Source organism: Tinamus guttatus, unplaced genomic scaffold (assembly GCF_059628265.1).
Source record: "Tinamus guttatus ecotype Peru unplaced genomic scaffold, ASM5962826v1 Tinamus_guttatus_pri_ptg000903l, whole genome shotgun sequence".
Lineage (NCBI taxonomy): Eukaryota > Metazoa > Chordata > Aves > Tinamiformes > Tinamidae > Tinamus > Tinamus guttatus.
In genome coordinates, this window is record NW_028289437.1 from 154225 (window position 1) to 174264 (window position 20040).

Genomic DNA, 20040 nt, shown 5'->3' on the forward strand with positions numbered 1-20040 from the left:
TGTCTGCAAGCCTTGTGCCCCATAAGCCAGGTACCCCAGCCGTCTCTCCAGCCTCCTCCGCGCTCAGGCTGCAGATGGACTTAGGCCCTGCCAGGGCCAACTGGGCACAGGAGGGCGCCTGTGTCTCCCCACTGCTCCCGGGGCCAGGCCAGAGCTACGAGCTACGAGCGGCCCATTCTTAAAGCAAGCAACAGAGGCAAGGCTGATTCTGAACAAGGCCACACAGCAGAGCAAAAGGCAAGAGCAGGTGCCGCTGCAGAAAACTTTGCAGCAGCAGGAGGGCCAGGCATAGGTGCAGGAAAGGCAGGCAGGAAATGCTTCTAGAGCATCCCCATGCATTCAGGTAACTTCCAGAGACTAGGTTTCCTTGCATTAAGCAGAGTCAGCCCAAGCAAGAAGGCAACAAAGTCTGCCCATGCAAGGCTTCAGGTACAAAATGGAGCATCACCTGCTTCATATGTCCGAGCTGCCTGGTGAGGAGAGACAGCTCCTCCCTGAGAAGCTGCATCTCCCTGTCTTGCTCCTGCAGCCTATTCAGCAAGTCCCTGCAGACAGGAGCAGCAGCTGTTAGCGAGGTGTCACCCCTGCCAGGAGCACGTGCGAGCTCGGAGAAGAGGAGAGAGGCCCGTGCTTAGTGCCTTTTGCTTTGTGCCCTTTTGATGTTGTGGTGCTCCCCTCCCCACTCCCTCCAGCCTAAACAAAAACCAGAGGCAAGGAAAAGAGAGACGGCCTGGGAGGGCAAGCGGCGCACGCTCCGCTGACACTAGTGCGTGCCACGAGACCTGCGCCAGCAAGCGTCTCACCCGTTGGCCTTTGGGTCCGGTGCTGGTGTAAACAATTTCAAGATCTCCTGGAAGGCAAAAGGTCTCCATGAACAGAAATCCTGGGAGAGCTGTGGGGCTTCGCAGGGAGCCTTCAGGAGGAAGGCCCAGCAGAAGCTGTTGCATGCCTTTGGCAGAGGGAAACTTGCAGAGCTTCGCTCTGCAAGTCTCCGGAGCGCTTGGGCCTTGAGTGGCCTTTGCAGGAGGCGCCTGTCCCGCACTGACTGACCTGTGGCTTGTCCTGTGCCCACGTCGTCCAGCCATGGAGACTCTCAGGACTCACGGGCCAATAAAGAGCGACTGCAATTCGGAGCACCAAAAAATGGTAATGACCTTGGTCATTACCATTAATGGTAATGGTCTTGGTAATGACCGCTAGAGTAATGATAATGGATTGCTAGAGGCCTGGTGCTTCCTGCCAACCATGGGTGCCAAGAGCTTTGTGGTAGGGAGGCGGTAGGGAAATGCTGCAGAGAGAGGCACAGTGGCATGCGGGAGACATGGCTGCAGCCCTGCAGGCTTGGCACAGTTCCCCCGTGTTGCAACACTTGGAGGCACGGGTGGGAGATGAGGAGCCTAGCTTTGATTTGGACATCCTGAGGGAGGCGTTGGGCCACGCGAGGTTGCACATGCCAACCAAAGAGGGAAGCTGCACAGGAGGAGGGAGCTCTGTGCCCAAGGGGGTGGCGCTTCCTAATGCCGAGAGCATCTGGAGCATGGCCTAGGGCGAGGGTGAGTCCCTGGACTGCGGAGAGCACGCCTGGAGCTCCCTGGAGTGCAGAACAGCAAAGCTGACAGCTCTTTGCTCACAAAGACTCACCAAGAGCCACAGGGATCAGCGCCATGAGGATTCCGAAGAGCTTCCTCTTCTTGCAGATGGATTTTTGCCTAGAAAAGGGGGAGTTGTGTGGGTTAGGCAAGTTTCAAGCTGGGGGCAGCACACCCCTGCTTTCCGTGAGCTGCCTCCATCAGCACAGGCAGAGCTTGCTGGCAGCCAGGGCTCCAGGCAAAGCGTGGAGACACACGGACAAGCAGATGGATAGCAGACCAGCTTGCCCTTGAAATCAAAGCAAAGGGCTCTTCTGTGCTCCAGAGGGGCAGAAGGGATGATACTCACATGGCCGAAAGACACGCAAGAAGCCAGCTCCATAAAACCGTCAGCAGCATGGCCAGGCGCTCCGGAAGGTGGAACATCCTCCCTGAGACAGCAAAGCAGAGGGAAGTGAGGTCTGGCTGCTACGGTGCCATGAGCAGGGTCTTCGCGTGTAGCCCTGTGCCCTCGGGAGGAATGTCCTGAGCCCCACTCCGGAGCAGCACTTCGGCTGTGCCACCAGACCGCACAAGGACATGCCATTTGTAGGTAGCACATGTGGTGTCTCCAGAATTCCCTCTCTGAACATGACTGCATTGTTATTTGAGGGCCGCTTGGCCTGGGCAAGGTGAGATGGGTTGGACAGACGTGGAGCCTCCCAGAGGGGACCCGAAGCAGCGGCGTAGCCGACTTAGCACTGAGGCAGAGTCAAGCCAAAGGGCTCTGTGGCGCACACTTACCAGCGACACTGCTGGTTTCCTGGCTCCTGGTGGCGGGCAGCTCGCCCACCGCACTGCCAACAGCCCCGGTCACCTGGGCCCCCAGCAGCAGCAGAGAGTCCCGCTCAGCTGCGGCTGCCCGTGACTTGGAGCGGCACGCTCGCCACGGGGCAACCCTTCTTGGGCCCATTGCTGGGCACAAACCGGTAGCTGCCAATCACTTGCTCCTTGCTAGGCAGGGGCTCTTTGCCAATTGGGCAAAAAGACGGCACCCAGAATGCAGAGGAGCACGTCCGCTAGGGCCAGTGAGCCGTGAAGCCACAGCCAGGTCCCTGCAGCGGACTAAGGGCGGCTGCGGCCGTGTGGGCTGATAAAGGGCATCTGGCTGTGAGCTCACAGAAGCCCATGAGGTGGCATCAGTCCTGGTGAGATGACAAACTGGGACATGCTCACCCCACGCTGCTGCCCGCGGCCCCACGTCCACCACCGTGCAAAACGGACCCTGAAAGCACATCACTCCTCTGTTGCTTGGCAGAGGACTTGTTCTTGAAGGCTGGGGAGGCTTCTTCTTGTCTGCATGAGATTGCTGCATGAGATTGATTATCTCCAGGTCGAGCAAGGAAACGCTGTATTTCTGCTTTCCTGCTTTGTGCATGTCCCCCCTTTCAAAGCTCATATGGAGAGGCCCCTTCACCACTTTTTCCTTTATGCTTGCCCTGCTCAAGCCGCGCTCCCGTCCACAGCTCCTCCCACTCTAGCAAAATTTTTAAAGCCCTGTGGGCAAGCCAAACTTGGATCTACCAAGTGAAAAGAGTCTTGGAGATGTGCTTGCTTTGCCTTTCACTAGAAAAGCTGACTTGTTCCCCCTTGAAATCAAATATTTTGGCTTTTCTGGACAAGAAGGGAGAACAAGTACTCACAGGGCAGAGATGCTGCTTGTGAAAAAGCTCTAGAACAACATAAAAATGTGTAAAGGGAGCTGCCCACACCCTCCCCCATCCCACATGATAGGGAAAGTATGGCACATCAGATGTCACCGCTCACAAACAAAATGCAAGTTATCATGATTTGCTGATTTGGCTCTATAAAAGATGGTCACTCTTGCCACGGTTTTGGAGACCTCACGGGTGGATGCACCACGTAAGACCTCCCAGTTGCCGGGAAGGTTCTCCAAATCCTCGCCACAACAGGGACTCCCCAGCGAGTGCGGATCTGGATGATGATGACAGATGATGTCATATTTAGGCAATTGGTGATGTATCTTTTAATCACTGTTCTAATATAGTAATGGTTAGGTGCATTACCTTGCTTATTTTGTCTGTTGCTAAAACCAGTCTGTAATAAGTTTATTTTGTGAAATGTATCATTCTGTACTGCCTTAATATTAACAGTGAAATAAGACCATTCTTTCCAGTGGCGTCTGGTTCTTTCCGTCGCCCCGTCTGCCCCAGTCAATTGGCAAAACACCATGTTCTTTGCAGATGCCCATTGCAGCTCTCAGGATGCAAGGTTGGCCTCTGATTTTCAGCCTTGCAGGCCACAGTATTTCTGAAGGCAGCTGTACTTCTGGTCTGGTGCTGCTTCCTGCAGCTGGTCACCCTCAAATCAAGACCAGTTGGAGGGGGCCACAAGTGTTTCCAGCCAGCTCTGAAGAGGTGACTAAGGACACAAGTTGCACCTGGAGTTCTCTCAGGCAGCAGTTGCCTGCTGCAGGGTAGTGAGCAGGCAAGTGTTGCTGTACTCTTCATTTGGTAAATGGGTGTCTTGGTTTTCATGCAATGTTTGTTGGTCGGGTCAGAGATTCCTCCTTCCTGGATCCTGTGGTGTAAAGAAAGAAGGAAAACTCTCCAGTGCTCCATGCTTCCTGTCCTTTCTTTTGTCCAAACCTGATTCCTGGGCTCTACATAGCAGTCAGCAGATGGCCTGGAGGTGTGGATCTTGTCACCTCGGGTCCTGCCTTAGAGCCGGTTCACTTAAAATTCAGTGGGCATTGGTGGCAAGTAAAACTGTCTTTTCTTTTGCCAGGCTCAAGGAGGACAAAGAGCAGGAGCAGTCCTTGTGGTTTTGTTCTGATTGCAGGTCAAGATTGTTCAGTGTCTCGTGGCTCAACTGTGCTTTAGTAACATCCACGAGCTGCTGTAGGTTCAGACAAGCCCTGGAAGCAGCAGTCCTCTTCCCCTGTGACCCTCTTCATCCTGCCGGGGCTCATTTTCAGCCAGAAATCCCTCTCAGCACACACATCCCCATGCTGTGAAAGGCAGGAGTGCAGGACTGTAGAGAGAGGGCCGCATGCCGTGTGTGACAGCATGGCTTTCCATCCCGTGGGTGACTGTGACACCACCCGCTAATCCCCCCTCCCAACCACCTTCCAAGGAGAAAAAGAGCTCAGTTCCAGTGCTGAGCTGTGCCGGTGCTCTTCTTTCTCATCGTGCTCCTTTGCATGCCCCAAGCCCCCTGCCCTTATGGCCCTGAGTAGCAAGTGTGTGTTACAAGCAGGATGCAAATTATTGCCTGATGACTTTTGAAAGAAGGGAAAGATGCCTCTTCTCTTGCTGCTCTCCAAGAAAAAGCAGCCCAGCCTGAACCAGGCAATGCCTGTAACAAGACCAAGCAAGGTAGAGCAAGGTCCTTCCTTGGACTCAGCTTCCTCTATTCCCAGTTGTCACTTTGACCATGCAGGTTGCAGGTGAAGTGGTCTGAGGTGTGAAACACAGGAATAACACCAGAGGAGAAACTGCCACTTGTGCACTTTGAGACGTGATCATGACACATCCAGTGGTGCAGTGTGACAAACAGAGAAGGGGTAAAGGGAAGCAAGCTAACCATCAGGAGGCATGAAAGCAGTGCGAGATGCAGTTATAAATGCAGCATTCCAATGTGAGCCCCTTTTTGCATCTATCAGGCGGTGCTCAGAGAGTCTCTGATGTGTGAAGGTCGCTTGCCGAGGGCCAGAGGTACAAGCAGTGTAACTGGAGGGACTCGATTTCTTTCAGTTCATGGAGCTCTGTCAGACGTGGGCACTGAACAGTGCAAGAGAGTCCCCTCAGAGCCCATGGTTTTGTGGGTGTCCAGTTTGCTGAAGTGAGCGCTACTCAGATCATCCTCCAGCAAGGGAAAGTCTTCCTTTCTCCATTTCTCCACGGTCTCCAGGGCCTAGGATTCCTGAGGGTCACTCTTAGCACTAAAGCCTGAGGCAAAGGTGGCCTTTTCTGTGTCTTCTCTCACCAGGGCTCTTGGCCCATTTAGCAGCAGACCCATATTTTCCCTAGTCAGCCTTTTGTTCCTGCTGTATTGTTGTGTTTTATATATATTTTAAATAAGTATTTATTATTATTTTATCAGGAAGGTAAGAGTAGAAATTCATAAAGAAATAAATGAAGAGCACATGTTTCATGCCAAGTACATGTGAATGACAAGTGACTGCACACAGGACAGTTCTTGGCACTGACATTGTACCCATTGAGGAAGTTTCCTCAGTGCCTCCTTGAGCTCCTTGTTCCTCACACTGTAGACAAGGGGGTTCAGTGCTGGAGGCACCACTGAGTACAGAATGGCCAGTACAGAGAGATCCAGAGCTGGGAAGAATATGGAGGGGTGAGATGGGGGAATAAAGTGGCTAAGGGTGACATTTCACTGCCCCTGTGACCAGGGGTAGGAGTCAGACCCAACCAAATGGGTATCACGACCTCTAATCCCTCTGGGGGACTGCAGATGAATGCACAGTCCAGGTTACCTGGACTGCAGAGCATTTCCAAGGGTGCTCGTTGTGTCCAGTTGTGCCTATACATCCTGCCCCTGGTATTTGATAGATGGTGACCCAGAGGGCTCTCCGTTCTCCCTTCTTCCTGACAGTTGAGTCCTCTCTGCCTCTCCTGATACTGCAGAGTCCTCTTTTGTCTGCGAATACCCAGTGCTTTACCTCTAAGAAACTCCATCTTCGAGGACCTCTCCCTTTATGAGGCTCTACTCACAGTCCATCCCAGGGATATGCTGTCCCAGGAGGATCTCTGTGCTCTCCTGACACCTCCAGCTTCCCCTCCATGAGAACAGCCATCTGACACTGTGCCTTAATACATAGGAGAGCTGTGCATGTGTAAATCCATGACCATTCAGCCTCTCCACTATCCTTGGACTCTGATAGGGGAATTCTCAAACCAGCCCTTGGTCTCTGAAAGATCATTACATGATTCTGAGCTCTGTGTTACTGAACCCATGGAGAATCCTGTGCAGCAGGGCCTTGAGGGGTGCAAGTCCTTGGGCCTATTCTTGACACCAGCTTTGGAGGAAAAGCCCAGCTTTCACGCACTGTACTGATAGAAATTACTTTATTACAGAGACACTGTTAGGGAGCCAGTCCTTGTCCAGCATTCAACACAATTTAGGGTATCAGGTGAGACAGAGCAGATACCGTAAAAAGGGGAATGAATACAAGTAGTTGTGTAGCAACACCATAACATTTATTATCACTAGTAAAAGTCAATAAAAATAACATGAAGAAACAATGCTCAAACCAGTTATGGGATACAGAAAGAGCCATCTGTGGAGAGATGTGGAAAAATTACCACTGCTTAAAAAGGTCCATGAAATCACTTTCCTAATGGCATCCTTGAGCTCCTTGTTCCTCATGCTGTAGATGAGGGGGTTCAGGGCTGGAGGCACCACCGAGTACAGAACAGCCAGCACCAGATCCAGAGATGGCGAGGAGATGGAGGGGGGCTTCAGGTAGGCAAATGCACCTGTGCTGACAAACAGGGAGACCACAGCCAGGTGCGGGAGGCACATGAAAAAGGCTTTGTGCCGGCCCTGCTCAGAGGGGATCCTCAGCACAGCTCTGAAGATCTGCACGTAGGACACCACAATGAAAGTGAAACACCCAAAGGATAAACAGCTAGTAAGCACAATAATCCCAGCTTCCCTGAGGTAGGAGTGTGAGCAGGAGAGCTTGAGGATCTGAGGGGTCTCACAGAAGAACTGCTCCACCACATTGCCTTGGCAGAGTGGCAGGGAAAATGTGTTCCCACTGTGCAGGAGAGCATTGAGAAAGCCACTGGCCCAGGCAGCTGCTGCCATTCTGACACAAGCTCTGCTGTGCAGGAGGATCCCATAGTGCAGGGGTCTGCAGATGGCAACGTAGCGGTCATAGGCCATAATGGTGAGGAGATAAAACTCTGCTGATATGAAAATAGTAAAACTTAAGACCTGACCAACACATCCCAAGTAGGAAATGGCTCTGGTGTCCATCAGGGAATTGGCCATGGATTTCGGGACAGTGGTGGAGATGAAGCCAAGGTCGAGGAGGGAGAGGTTGAGGAGGAAGAAGTACATGGGGGTGTGGAGGTGGTGGTCACAAGCTACGGCTGTGATGATGAGGCCATTGGCCAGGAGGGCAGCCAGGTAGATGGCCAGGAAGAGCGAGAAGTGCAAGAGCTGCAGCTCCCGCGTGTCTGAGAATGGCAGGAGGAGGAACTCATTGAGGGAGCTGCTGTTGGACATCTGTTCTATTGGGCCCAGGAAAACTGTGTAGGGAAGAATACACAATAATAGTTTAGAAGCATTTTCTCTGAAATAATCTTACCATTTTTCACAGAAATGCTTCTCAACCTCGTCCCAACTCTCAGTAATTTCTTCTTCTCACTATCACCTTCAGTCAGCTCTTCGGTTTCTGCTCCACCTGAGTGTTCTGGTAGGAGCCGTAGCCTGAGTTACTCTACACCAATGTGTATAAAGGACTGGTTCTTGATATCCCTCCTTTTCGGAGTTGATGTCACAGGACATCCACCTTTAATATAAAGAGTCTTTTAATATTCCCACATACACTTCCAAGGAGTTTGGGGTGCAGCAGAGGTTTTTAGCATTTTGTTTTGGAATTACTTATTTTGGAGGTTTTTAGATTCTGTCACGATATCTCATCAGGTTCTTTGCATGTCTTTATTGGAATGCAAATAAAGACAGATTTCTCTATTCTTGCAAATGTGAACATTAAGCAGACTGGAGACGGAAATGGGCTCTCTGCTGCTGAGGGAACAGTGTGGAGTGCTGTTGAGTCCATCTGTCTTGTTCCCAGTGGACAACCCTGGATTCTGTTGTGATCACAGAAGACTGGTTTCAAAGCACTCATTTAACTTTACTCTCCCTGTTAGCTCAAGGTGGATACATGATGGAGAGAACAGGACGCTGCTACTGACATGGGAAAAACTGTGCACTGAGTCTACTTATGCAGGGCAGCTCACAACCCCAGCAGGACGACAGAGACAGTCGCGTGTCCTCACAGCCACAGGGTCTCCTAAAGGGAGAGTCAACCCCTTTGCAGCCCCTCCAATGACGCTGCCCAGCACCCTGGGTACATTGCCCCTCTTCAGACACCTCCATGGCAGGACCTCAGGGTGAGTATCTGAATTTGTAGCTGAAGCCCCAGCTGACTGCCAGGACCAGAGCAGAAAGGAGAGGCAGGGAAACGAGGAGAAACACTGTGACTGCTGCCAAGGGAGGACAGAGAGACAGAGCAGCACCGTCCCCAGGTTGCACCTCCCAGACAGTGTGGACTCCCAGGGCAGTGGTTCTCAGACCCTGTGCCTTGCAATGGGAAATGGGCACATGGTAGGAGAGAGGCAGCTCTGCTGTTCTGGAAATCTGACTGCAGAGGAGGTCAGAAATGCCCTGGAGCCCTTCCCGTTGAGAGCAGAGTGAGACTAAGCACAACGAGAATGAGGAGAGCTGCAAAGGGGATATTGCTGCTGCCCACAGGTGAAAAGGCAGTTGGAGGAATATTCTGGGGTCCTCGCAGACCTATTGATCCCTCAGAGCAGCACTGCAGAACTCTCCTTCAGGCATCTAAACCTAAAATGTCCCATTCATTTGCTGCCTTGTCAAGGATACAAAACAAAATCCTAGCCTCTGGATATTCCCTTCGCTTTCATAGAAGCTTCCCAAGAGTGTCCTCTTGAAAAGCCCCTTCCAGATATGTTGTGTGGGTGAGGCTGAGCTGTGAGCAGCCCTGACCCCACACAGCAGCCTCTCAGCAGGAGAATGAACCTGCCCGGGGGGGATCTCTCCTCCCACCCAGAGCTTCTCCCTGCAGCGCCCTGGCAGGCTGAGTGCTGATCCTCACAGAATCACTGCCCCGGGCACACAGCACCCTGGGGCGCATGGACACTGCTCTGAAGAACAGTGCTCTGAAGAACCTGTGTGCCCACACTGCCTTCACTGTCTTGCACCAGCTCCAGAAGAAGCAGCCATGATGCCCTGACCTTGTGATGGTGGGACAGGGAATTTCTGTTCTGAAGCATCTCCTCGTATGCAAAGTAGAAGCAGGGAGAACAATCCTCAAAAAAGAAAGTCATCAGCTGGAGGGGTGCTGCAGACCCCTCCAGAAACCTCAGCAGCATTACCCTGCAGCTGGTGACTTACCGTGTCACAGATTGCTCCCACCATGAGGTCTCCTGTGTCCTCCCACTCCACGCTGCCTTTCACCTCTCTGTCCTCTCTCCTCTGCTGTCCGCAGCAGCAGGCAGTGCCCGCAGCCCTGCTGCTCTTGGCACAGGAGCTGCTCCTGCACTCGGCTGTCTCTGGGCAGTGCTGACAGGTTGCCACGAGCTGCGGCCCAGCTGAATTCATGAATTACTCTGTCCCTTTGGATTCCTCCCTCTGGGATATGTTCCATCAAGTAGAGTCACTTGTTTTCCTTCTCTAAAGAGTAGAGGGATACAGATTCCAATGTTGCAATTTATTTCATCAGACAATGATTATCTACCAAAGTTAGAAATGTCCCACGGGAAGTCCTGATTCACATCTCTTAACTAGGCAGGACACCCAGACAGGGATAAGAAGGCAGCTTGTTGATACATGGTGCATATACGAGTCAGATGACTTAGTCAGATGGCTTATTGGGGTTCCACATGTCTGTTCAGAAGCGCCAGGTTTGGAGAAGGATTCAGCTAACTCATGAACTCCACAAATACATGGCAGGTGGGATTCCCCTTACCAGGCTAAGCATGCACACAGTCTGCTTGCAAGCTCCTGGCATAAAGGTCCTAATGGAATCACTGGAGATAGAGCTTCAGTGGGAGGCCAGGTCAGGAATTTCCTTGGTCATCTCTAATGACCCTGGATGCCTTCTATCCTGCTAGAGCAGCACTCACAATAAAGCTGAGGGACAGGCAGATCCCTACAGCTCAAAAAGCTGCTGTATTCCAGTGGAGACCATTTATAGAATCACAGAATGGTTGAGTTTGGAAGGAGCTTTGCAGATGATCTAGTTCAAATTCTTTGGTCAAGCAGTGTCACCTACAGCAATGTTTGCAAGCACCTGGGAGGCCAGCAGCAGGCACATGGCACTGCTACTGCTTGGGAGGGGGGTCACATTGTCTGTGCTCCTGACTGGACAGCACCAGGCATTAGCAGGTCCATCCATGTCTGTGAGCGTGACCGTGAGCTCTGCTCTTTGCTGAGTCCCGGGCAGGCCAGCAAGAGGCGCCTGGCTGGGCAGTTCCTTGGGAGGTCCCTGCTGGCAGAGCAGCTGCGAGGCCAGCGCTGGCCCATGGCTGGGGACGGGCTCTGAGGCCGCTCCTGTCCCAGCAGCAGCGCGGCCGGCAGCGGGGTCTGGTGCAGACACGCGGGGAGGTCCCTTGTGTGCGCGGAGCTGCCGGGGCAGCAGCAGGCGCTGCCTGTGAGGCCAGGGGTGTCTCAGCAGCGGGCAGGGACACGGAGGCCATTGCGGGGACGCTGCCGGGAGGCCCTTGTTCTCTGCAGGGCTGGCTCTGTGCTGACACGTGGGCGTCGGCTGGTGACGTCACTGCTGCCGCAGCCCCTGATAGGCCGGGCCGCGCAGCTGGTTGTGACGTCAGCAGCCCCTTCCTGGCCGGGGCGGCTCTGCCGAGGAACCTGGTGTCCCTGCAGCCCGCGGCGGCAGCAGCCCACGCTGGGCTGTGCGCGAGCGAGGTCCCCCTGCCCGAGGAGCTGCTGGGCCAGCAGGAGGCTCACGGCGGGTGCTGCCGCTGAGGTCGCTGCTGCCAGAGCAGTGAGGGGCCAGCAGCAGCGGCGGGGACGAGAGGGTTTGTTCGGAGGTGCGTGAGCCCTGAGGGCCGGGCAGCGGCGACAGCCGGTCCCTTTGGTGGGACGAAGCCGGGCTCCCGCTGCGCTGCACTGCTGCGGGCAGCTCCTGCTGGCCCACCTGTGGGGAGAAGGAGGCCCGTGATGTGGACGCTTATGTTGGTACGAGCAGCTCCTAAGCAGAGGAAACCCAGGCCTCGTGTCAAAGGGAACCTCCTGGCTGAGCACAATGCAGCTGTGCGTGGCCTGGACCTGCTCTCTGCTCTCAGCACAGAGCTCATGGGGTTCATGTGGGCCCTGGAGCATCCAGATCATGGAGTCGTAGAATCACTATGTTTGGGAAAGATCTTCAAACCATTCAGTTCAACTGTAAACCCTTCAACACCATGCCTGCTAAACCATTGCTCTAAAGTGCCTTATCTGCACATTTCTTGAAGGCTGCCAGGGACAGTGATTCTACCACTTCCCTGGGCAGCATCTTCCAATGCTTCACCACTCTTTCCATTTGGAAAGTTTTCCTAACACCTAACCTGAGCCTCTCCTGGTGCAACTTGAAGCCATTTCCTCTTGTCTCCCCTGGGGCTCCTCTTTTCCACACTAAATAACCCAGCTCCCTCAGCCAATCCTCACAGGGTCCGTGCTCCAAACCCTTCACCAGCTTTGGTGCCCTTCTCTGGGCACACTCCAGTGCCTCCATGGCTTTTATTTTTGGTCTTTCTAGTGATGGGCCCAAAATTGAACACAGTGTTTGGAGTTTGAGGTGGACATCACCAGCATCAAGTACAGGTGGAGAGTGCAGGTCAGGCTGCTTTCCCCGTGCGCACGAATACGCATGCCTTCGCTGGAGGAGCTCCTACCTGGCTATCTTGACCCAGGGCTCCTTCCCCACCACCCTTGTGCCCTCCATGCGGGTCCTGTCCCTGCCTCCCAGCTCTCCTTCCAGCCCCACCACTCACCTCACTCGTGCATTCTTGCACACTGGAGATCCCTTCCATGGATGAGGTGCAGGCGTTCGCCTGCTGCTCCTTCTCCATCTCTAGGAACCTCTCTGAGGATCTTTCACACGGGCACCAAGGGGAGTTGCTCCCTGCTGGTTGCGCCGCTCTCCTCAGAGTGAAGACCCCAGCAGGGACAGGGTCACCTTGGGGACTGCCCCATCACAGTGGCCTGTGGGCACGATGCCACCCCCATCACAAAGCCCTGGGAGTCACCATGAGGACACCAGGCACCGCGTCGTTTCCTCCTCTCCCCACTCCTGAGCAGGTCCCTGGGGCGCAGGACGAGTTGTCCTCTCCACAGCTTTGCGCTCCACAGGCCTTGCAGATGCTGCTCCTCATCAGGCGCTCCATAGCAGACACCCACCACGAGGCCACCCTGTTGCTCTGCCCCCCATCCTCACCCCTGTGCTCTTGATTGCCTCTTGAAAAAAGGAAAAGGAGAAGAAAAAGAAAAAGGAGAAGAAAAAGAAAAAGAAAAAAAGATAAAGGAGAAGAATTGGAAATGGAAAGAAGAGAGGGAAAAAGAGAAAAGAAAACAGCATTACGAAAAGATTAAAAGGAAAAAGAAAAAAAAAGAAAAGGGAAAAGAAAAGGAAAATGAAGAATAGAAGAAGTGAAAAAGAAGAAGAAGAAGAAGAAAAAAAAAAACAGCTGGAAAACTGGCTGGGGCATCCCAAAGGGCCATGTGTGAATGAAGTCCTGGAGGGAACATTTGCTGGCCCTCACTTGCCCCTAGGGCCTGAAATCTTAGCACTACACACACACATCTTCAGTGGGGATGATTTTAGTGCCTGATATCACTTGGATAAAACATGCAACACTAAAACAATGATACAGGAATATATATTTAAACAACAATAAAAACAGAACAATATAATAAACAATAACAACAACAATACAAACAATATCAATAACAAACAATATCAATAAAAATAACAACAAGAATATCAACAATATCAACAATAACAAATATTACTATAAAACTCTCCAAAGAAAAATCCAAATAAGAAGTTATTGCTGGTGTCCGTGGGCCCAGCACGTCCTGGCAGCAGCCAGGGTGAAGGGGAGCTTGGCCTGCAAGGGAAAAGGAGGCTTGAGCAGGGCCGAGGAGCGGCTCGGGGGCTCCCGTGGAGCAGAGGCTCTTTGGCGGCTGCGCGGGCTCTTTGGCAGCAGCGCTGCCGTCATTGGTGCCCTGGCAGAGGCTTGGCGTGGCCAGCGCAGCCCAGAGGCCGGCAGAGGGGCTGAGGCAGCAGGTGCCCAGGCCTTGGGCGCTCCTGCGCCCTGTGCAGCTCTGCCCCGGCGCCGCGGCCCGCCAGAGCGCCCGCACACCTGGGCCAGGCTCCCGCGCGGCTGCTCCCCAAAGGCAGCGCGGAGCAGCGCCAAGGGGCCGGGCACAGCCCCAGCTCTGCCCGTGCAGCTGGCAGCAGGGGCCAGACCTGGGGGCTGCAGCCGGAGCTCTCCCAATCCATGGGCTCCTCCTGGCTGCAGCTGACCAGGCCGCTGCTCCCCTCCATCTGGAAGAGAGCAGGAGACCTTGGTGGCGATGTTGCATGGGGAAGAGGAAGGATAGGGCATCCAGTGGCTGCAAGAGCTGTACCTGGCTGCTGCCATAGCTGAGCCACTCCATGGGCTCAGGAGCGCCCAGGGTCTGTCCCCCATGTGTATTTGCAGTCTGCAAGAGAGAAGGAGGGGTTTGCAGGGCAGGTCAAAGAGATGGAATGATCTAGCCCAAGGACCACTCTTGATGCAGCAGGAAGTAGGAAAGCAGGAAGGGGCCAGCCACAGCCCCAGCTCTCCCCATACAACTGGCAGCAGTGGCAATACCTGCAGGCTGCAGAAGGAGCTCTCCCACTCCATTGGCTCCTCCGCGTTAGTACAACCAATCGAGGAGTGGGTGCTGGGACTCTGGAAGAGAGCAGGACTGCTTGTGGGGACGCTCATGATGCCAGCGCTGGCTCTGCGCATGGGGCATCGTGTCCCCTGGCTGAGGCCTTGGCCGCTCCTGGCCCTGGCGCAGATCTGTCCCTGGCACCTTTGCCACCAGCCCTGCGGCTCCTCTCACAGAGCCAAGCGCCAGTCGTCCCCGCGCAGCCTCTGCCTGCATGCACAGTACCTGCACAGAGCTCTCCCAATCCATGGCTTCGACACCTGAATTATCCATTTTTATGTTAATCTCCAGGAACTGCAAGAGAAAGGGAGTCATTGTCATTTGCAGCCCTGAGAGCAGGAGTCTCTGTCCCTGGAGCCTCTTGGCGTCTCCATGCGCGGGATCAGTGGGACACGGAGCAGTCAGTGCTGTGCCTGCCCGCAGCAGCCTCCTTGCCCCTGGCACCCCCTTTGGCAGTTGTGGAGCCCAGTGCCAAGTGGAGGAGAGAAGAGGGCAATGTGAGAGGTGTGAGCGTCAAGTGTCGCGCGGTGGCTTTGGGGCCTCCCCTGGGAGGCATCGCGCAGGCTGCCCTGGAGCCCCGCTGCTCCCCTGCATCTCGTGGGCACCACGGGTGGCCCCTGGTGCTGCGCAGCCCTGCTGCTCACCTGGCCTTGCTGCTGCGTGGCCAGCACTGGGGCCACTGTGAGGCGCAGCCCTGGGAAGCTTCCGTGTTCCCGTGGCGATAACTGCCCCTCTGGGATGTTCCACTGCTCCGTGGGGGGAGGAGGGCAGCGGCAGGGCCAGGGGGGCCGCCGTGAGGAAGGGTCTGCATGTGCTGGACTCCCCCTGGCACTGCTGAGCCTGGCGGCAGAGAGCAGTGCGTGGCCTTGGGCTTGCTGGGTGCCAAGGAGGGCTCCTCACGCAGCCCCATGGCGCTGCTGGCGGCTGCCTGCCCAGAGGCCGGGCTTCCCTTGGGGCTCTGCTTCCAACCCTGCAAGCAGCCTTGAGCGTCTTGATCTTTCTTCCCTACTCCCCTCCTGCTCTTATAGCCCAATTTCCTCAAAAAAGTATTTTTTTTCTAGAATGTTACCAAAACCCTACAAGTGAAATGGGTGGGAAGGAACGAGAGGCAACTGCATCCCGTGCTTGGCCCGGCCGTGGTGGCTGCAGCTGGTACCAGGCCATGGCCCGGAGCTCGTGCAGAGAGAGGCTGCACGAGGGCGCCTGCCTTGGCTGGCAGACGGGTGCGTTTGGCCGCACACCTTGCTGCGCTGCTCCAGCAGCTCCACACTGCCCCTTGCAGATGCCGTGGGGAGCGGGCGCTGCGCCCCCTTGTGGGGACTCTGTTTGGTGAGGGCAGCACGTCCCTGTGCTGTCCAAGGACAGCAACAGCTTTCCACGGATGTCCACGTGGACAGGGACACAGGGCTTCTCATCCATGGCTTCAATAGAGACGGGGTTCCTTGGAGCAGAGGCCCTGGAGGCCTCACAAGAGGCCGGCATGGCGGCTCATGGAGCGCACCGTGAGCACACGGGCTGCTGGCAGGAGGGCGCTGGGCTGGGGCTGAGGTGTGCGGGGAAGAGGGGCTACGTGTCCTGGTATCTGCCCGTGCTGCACTTGATCCCCTAACCTAGAGCTAGGCACTCAGCTCTTGGGAATTTACTCATTAGTGGGGAAGTCCACAAAAACCTACTTTCCATTCCTGTATCTGGCTGTTCCCCAAGCTGCTTCCGAAGGAGAGAAATGACCCCCCTGCTCTGCACAGGTGCCCAGGGCGCAGTGTCCCTGTCCCCTGCGCCGCGGGGCTGCACTGCCCCAGGGAGCAGCTCCTGCCCTGCGCACTGGCCTCCCCGATGCCGCCGTGAGCAGCACAGGAACACGCGCACAATTTAGAGATCCTCCACTAAGAGCCAAGTGGCCTCCTCACACATGGCCAGACTCTGATGCCATAAATTAACTCTTGAGGTGCCGCTGAATTGCTGCTGGAGCCAAAGCAATCAGGGTTTGACACAACCCAATTCCATATTCTGAGACTGTGTTTGGGGAAGGGGGAGGCAGAGGGAGAGGAGGGTAAATCCCCTCTGGTCTATAATCCCTGGCCCATCACCGCGGATAAAACCGGAGCCAAACACTCAGCCTGCAATCGCACTCCCAGCACCAAAAGAGTCAAAGGAGAGGGCACCTTGGCTTCAGCAAGCCCAGCACAGCTTTTCCATACTTGGGAAACTCTGTCACTTAAAATATATTTACCAACTTTGGTCTTTACTTAGAAAGAGGTAATGCTGGATAAGAAGGGTTATTGTTTCTGAGCTTGTGATGTCAGAGATGCCAAGAACATTTCTGCTGGCATGAGAGATGCTAAGATCTGGCAACCAGGATGGAGATTGCTCTGTCCAGCGGGAGCCCCTTGCAGCATACCAGCAAGCAAGCTTGGCCAGCAGGAAGATGCTCCTCTCAGCTCCAGCACTTTGGTGGCAGGGGTTGCGCTGCTTGCTTTTGGAGGGTTTTCCCCTGCGCGAGGGGGATCTCCTGTTCCATCTTTACCGTTCCTACCCGAGTGTCAGGAACTCACCTCCATTAGCAAGTGAGCATTGTAGCCCAGTGCTGGGCAGAGCTGCATCACCTGCAGGTCCCTGCTGCTGCTGAGGGCACATTTGTGCCTGCTCTGCCCTCTGCAGCCCTAGGAAGCTGTGGCAGGGGCAGCAGTGCAGGAGCCGCACCAAGGCTGCTCTCAGCCACAGCACATGGCACCTGCAAGGTGCGCGGCAGGACAAGAGAAGGAGCCCAGCAGCACCAGGGGCTCCCAGGCCACCACCAACTCACAAGGGCTCTGCTGAGGACATGCACACCTGGCCCTGAGGCACAACAGCCCTTGGCGCTCATTGCACTACCAAGGAACACGTCTCCACCATAAAAAACAAAACTTCCTCGAGTCCATCAGGCTGTAAGGGCAGGAGGGGAGCAGGGAAGAAAGAGCAAGGCATTCAAGGCTGCTTGCAGGGGTGGGAGCAGAGCCCCAAGTGCAGCCCGTCCTCAGGGCAGGCAGCCGCCAGCAGCACCATGGGGCTGCGTGAGGAGCCCTCCTTGGCACCCAGCAAGCCCAAGGCCACGCACTGCTCTCTTTCGCCAGGCTCAGCAGTGCCAGGGGGAGTCCAGCACATGCAGACCCTTCCTCACGGCGACCCCCCTGGCCCTGCCGCTGCCCTCCTCCCCCCACGCAGCAGTGGAACATCCCAGAGGGGCAGTTATCGCCACGGGAACACGGAAGCTTCCCAGCGCTGCGCCTCACAGTGGCCCCAGTGCTGGCCACGCAGCAGCAAGGCCAGGTGAGCAGCAGGGCCGCGCAGCACCAGGGGCCACCCGTGTGCCCATGAGATGCAGGGGAGCTGCGGGGCTGCAGGGCAGCCTGCGCGATGCCTCCCAGGGGAGGCCACAAAGCCACCGCGCGACACTTGACGCTCACACCTCTCACATTGCCCTTTTCTCTCCTCCACATGGCACTGGGCTCCCTGCCTGCCAAAGGGGCTGCCGGGGGCAAGGAGGCTGCTGCGGGCAGGCCCAGCACTGCCTGCTCCGTATCCAACTGCTCCTGCGCATGGAGACGCCAAGAGGCTCCAGGGACAGAGACACCTGCTCTCAGGGATGCAAATGCAATCACTCCCTTTCTCTTGCAGCTCCTGGAGATTAACAAAAAAATGGATGATTCAGGTGTTGAAGCGATGGATTGGGAGAGCTTGGTGCAGGTACTGTGCATGCAGGCAGAGGTTGCGCAGGGACGGCTGGCGCTTGGCTCTGCGAGAGCAGCCGCAGGGCTGGTGGCAGAGGTGGCAGGGAGCTCTGGCAGGCCTGGGTGCTGGGGCAGAGCTGTGCCAGGGCCAGGAGTAGCCAAGGCATCAGCCAGAGGACATGATGCCCCATGCATATAGCCAGCGCTGGCACCACGAACGTCCCCACAAGCTCTCCTGCTCTCTTCCAGAGTCCCAGCACCCACTCCTTGATCGGTTGTACTAACGCAGAGGAGCCAATGGAGTGGGAGAGCTCCTTCTGCAGCCTGCAGGTATTGCCACTGCTGCCGGTTGCACGGGGAGAGCTGGGGTTGTGGCTGGTTCTGGCCCCTTCCCGCTTTCCTGCTTCCCACTGCAGGAAGAGGGGTCCTTGGGCTAGATCCTTCCAGCTCTTTGACCTGCCCTGCAAACCCCTCCTTCTCCCTTGCAGACTGCAAATACACATGGGGGACAGACCCTGGGCGCTTCTGAGCCCATGGAGTGGCTCAGCTATGGCAGCAGCCAGGTACAGCTCTTGCAGCCACTGGATGCCCTATCCTTCCTCTTCCCCATGCAACATCGCCACCAAGGTCTCCTGCTCTCTTCCAGATGGTGGGGAGCAGTGGCCTGGTTGGCTGCAGCCAGGAGGAGCCCATGGATTGGGAGAGCTCCAGCTGCAGCCCCCAGGTATGGCCCCTGCTGCCGGCTGCACGGGCAGAGCTGGGGCTGTGCCCGGCCCCTTGGCGCTGCTCCGCGCTGCCTTTGGGGAGCAGCCGCGCGGGAGCCTGGCCCAGGTGTGCGGGCGCTCTGGCGGGCCGCGGCGCCGGGGCAGAGCTGCACAGGGCGCAGGAGCGCCCAAGGCCTGGGCACCTGCTGCCTCAGCCCCTCTGCCGGCCTCTGGGCTGCGCTGGCCACGCCAAGCCTCTGCCAGGGCACCAATGACGGCAGCGCTGCTGCCAAAGAGCCCGCGCAGCCGCCAAAGAGCCTCTGCTCCACGGGAGCCCCCGAGCCGCTCCTCGGCCCTGCTCACGCCTCCTTTTCCCTTGCAGACCAAGCTCCCCTTCACTCTCGCTGCTGCCAGGAAGTGCTGGGACCGAGGACTCCGGCCATAACGTCTTATTTGGATTTTTCTTTGGAGACTTTTATAGGAATATTTGATATTGTTGATATTATTGTTGTTAGTGTTATTGATATTGTTTTTATTGTTGTTGTTGTTAGTGTTTATTATAATTTTTTTATTGTTATTGTTTAAATATATATTCCTGTATCATTGTTTAAGTTTTGTGTCCTGTTTCCAAGTGAGGTCAAGCACAGAAATCATCCCCATTGCAGAGGTGTGTGTGTAGCCCTAAGATTCCAGCCCCTAGGGGCATGGGAGGGTGTTGCAGATAGTTAGGGTCCGGCGGCCGGAAGATATCGTGCTGTACGGAAAGATAGGGCCCCTAATAGCCAATAGCGTTTAGTTTATGATGTAAGCAGACGGATGTGACGTTGTAAACCTTAGCTATATAACACCTTGTTACCCATCAATAAACGCCATTTGCCGTCCACCACATTGGTGTCAGCGAGCTGATGGGCCGAGCGGCCTGGGGGTGGTCGCCGTGCCGTTCCTGAACCAGGTCGCCGCGCCGTTTGAACGGCAACAAGTGGTGCCGAAACCCGGGAATCATCGGCTGGACGGGTGAACGGCGGCCGGAGCGAGTGGACCAGCCCGGTGGGGAGGACGCTCCCGGACCAACAAGGAGGATGGAAGCCCTCGTGAAGGTCGTATCGCAATTACATAAGCATTGGGGGATTGATTGCAAGCCAAAAGATTTTACTCTCGCTGTTGCGAGGCTTTTAAAAATTAAGGTTATAGACCAGCCGGTGGATATTCTGAAGTCCCTGAAGTGTGTCCCTAAAGTGTGGGACAAATGTACTAAGGCTTTAGCCGAGGAGATGATGTCTTCGGGTTGTGGGGAAAACCTTAAGGGTTGGGGAAAAGCTGTACAAGCCTTGCAGAAAGCTAGAA

General features: G+C 55.4%; 1 protein-coding gene across 1 annotated transcript in view; it reads right to left on the reverse strand.

Annotated features, from left to right (window-relative positions):
- Window positions 1-2476: 2476 nt before the first annotated feature.
- LOC148591243 (maestro heat-like repeat-containing protein family member 1) overlaps window positions 2477-20040 on the reverse strand; it is a 69230-nt gene continuing 51666 nt past the window's right edge. The window contains exon 6 of the mRNA XM_088537938.1: window positions 2477-2595. Coding sequence (XP_088394064.1) covers window positions 2477-2595 — 119 coding nt within the window. The remainder of the gene's footprint in view (window positions 2596-20040) is intronic.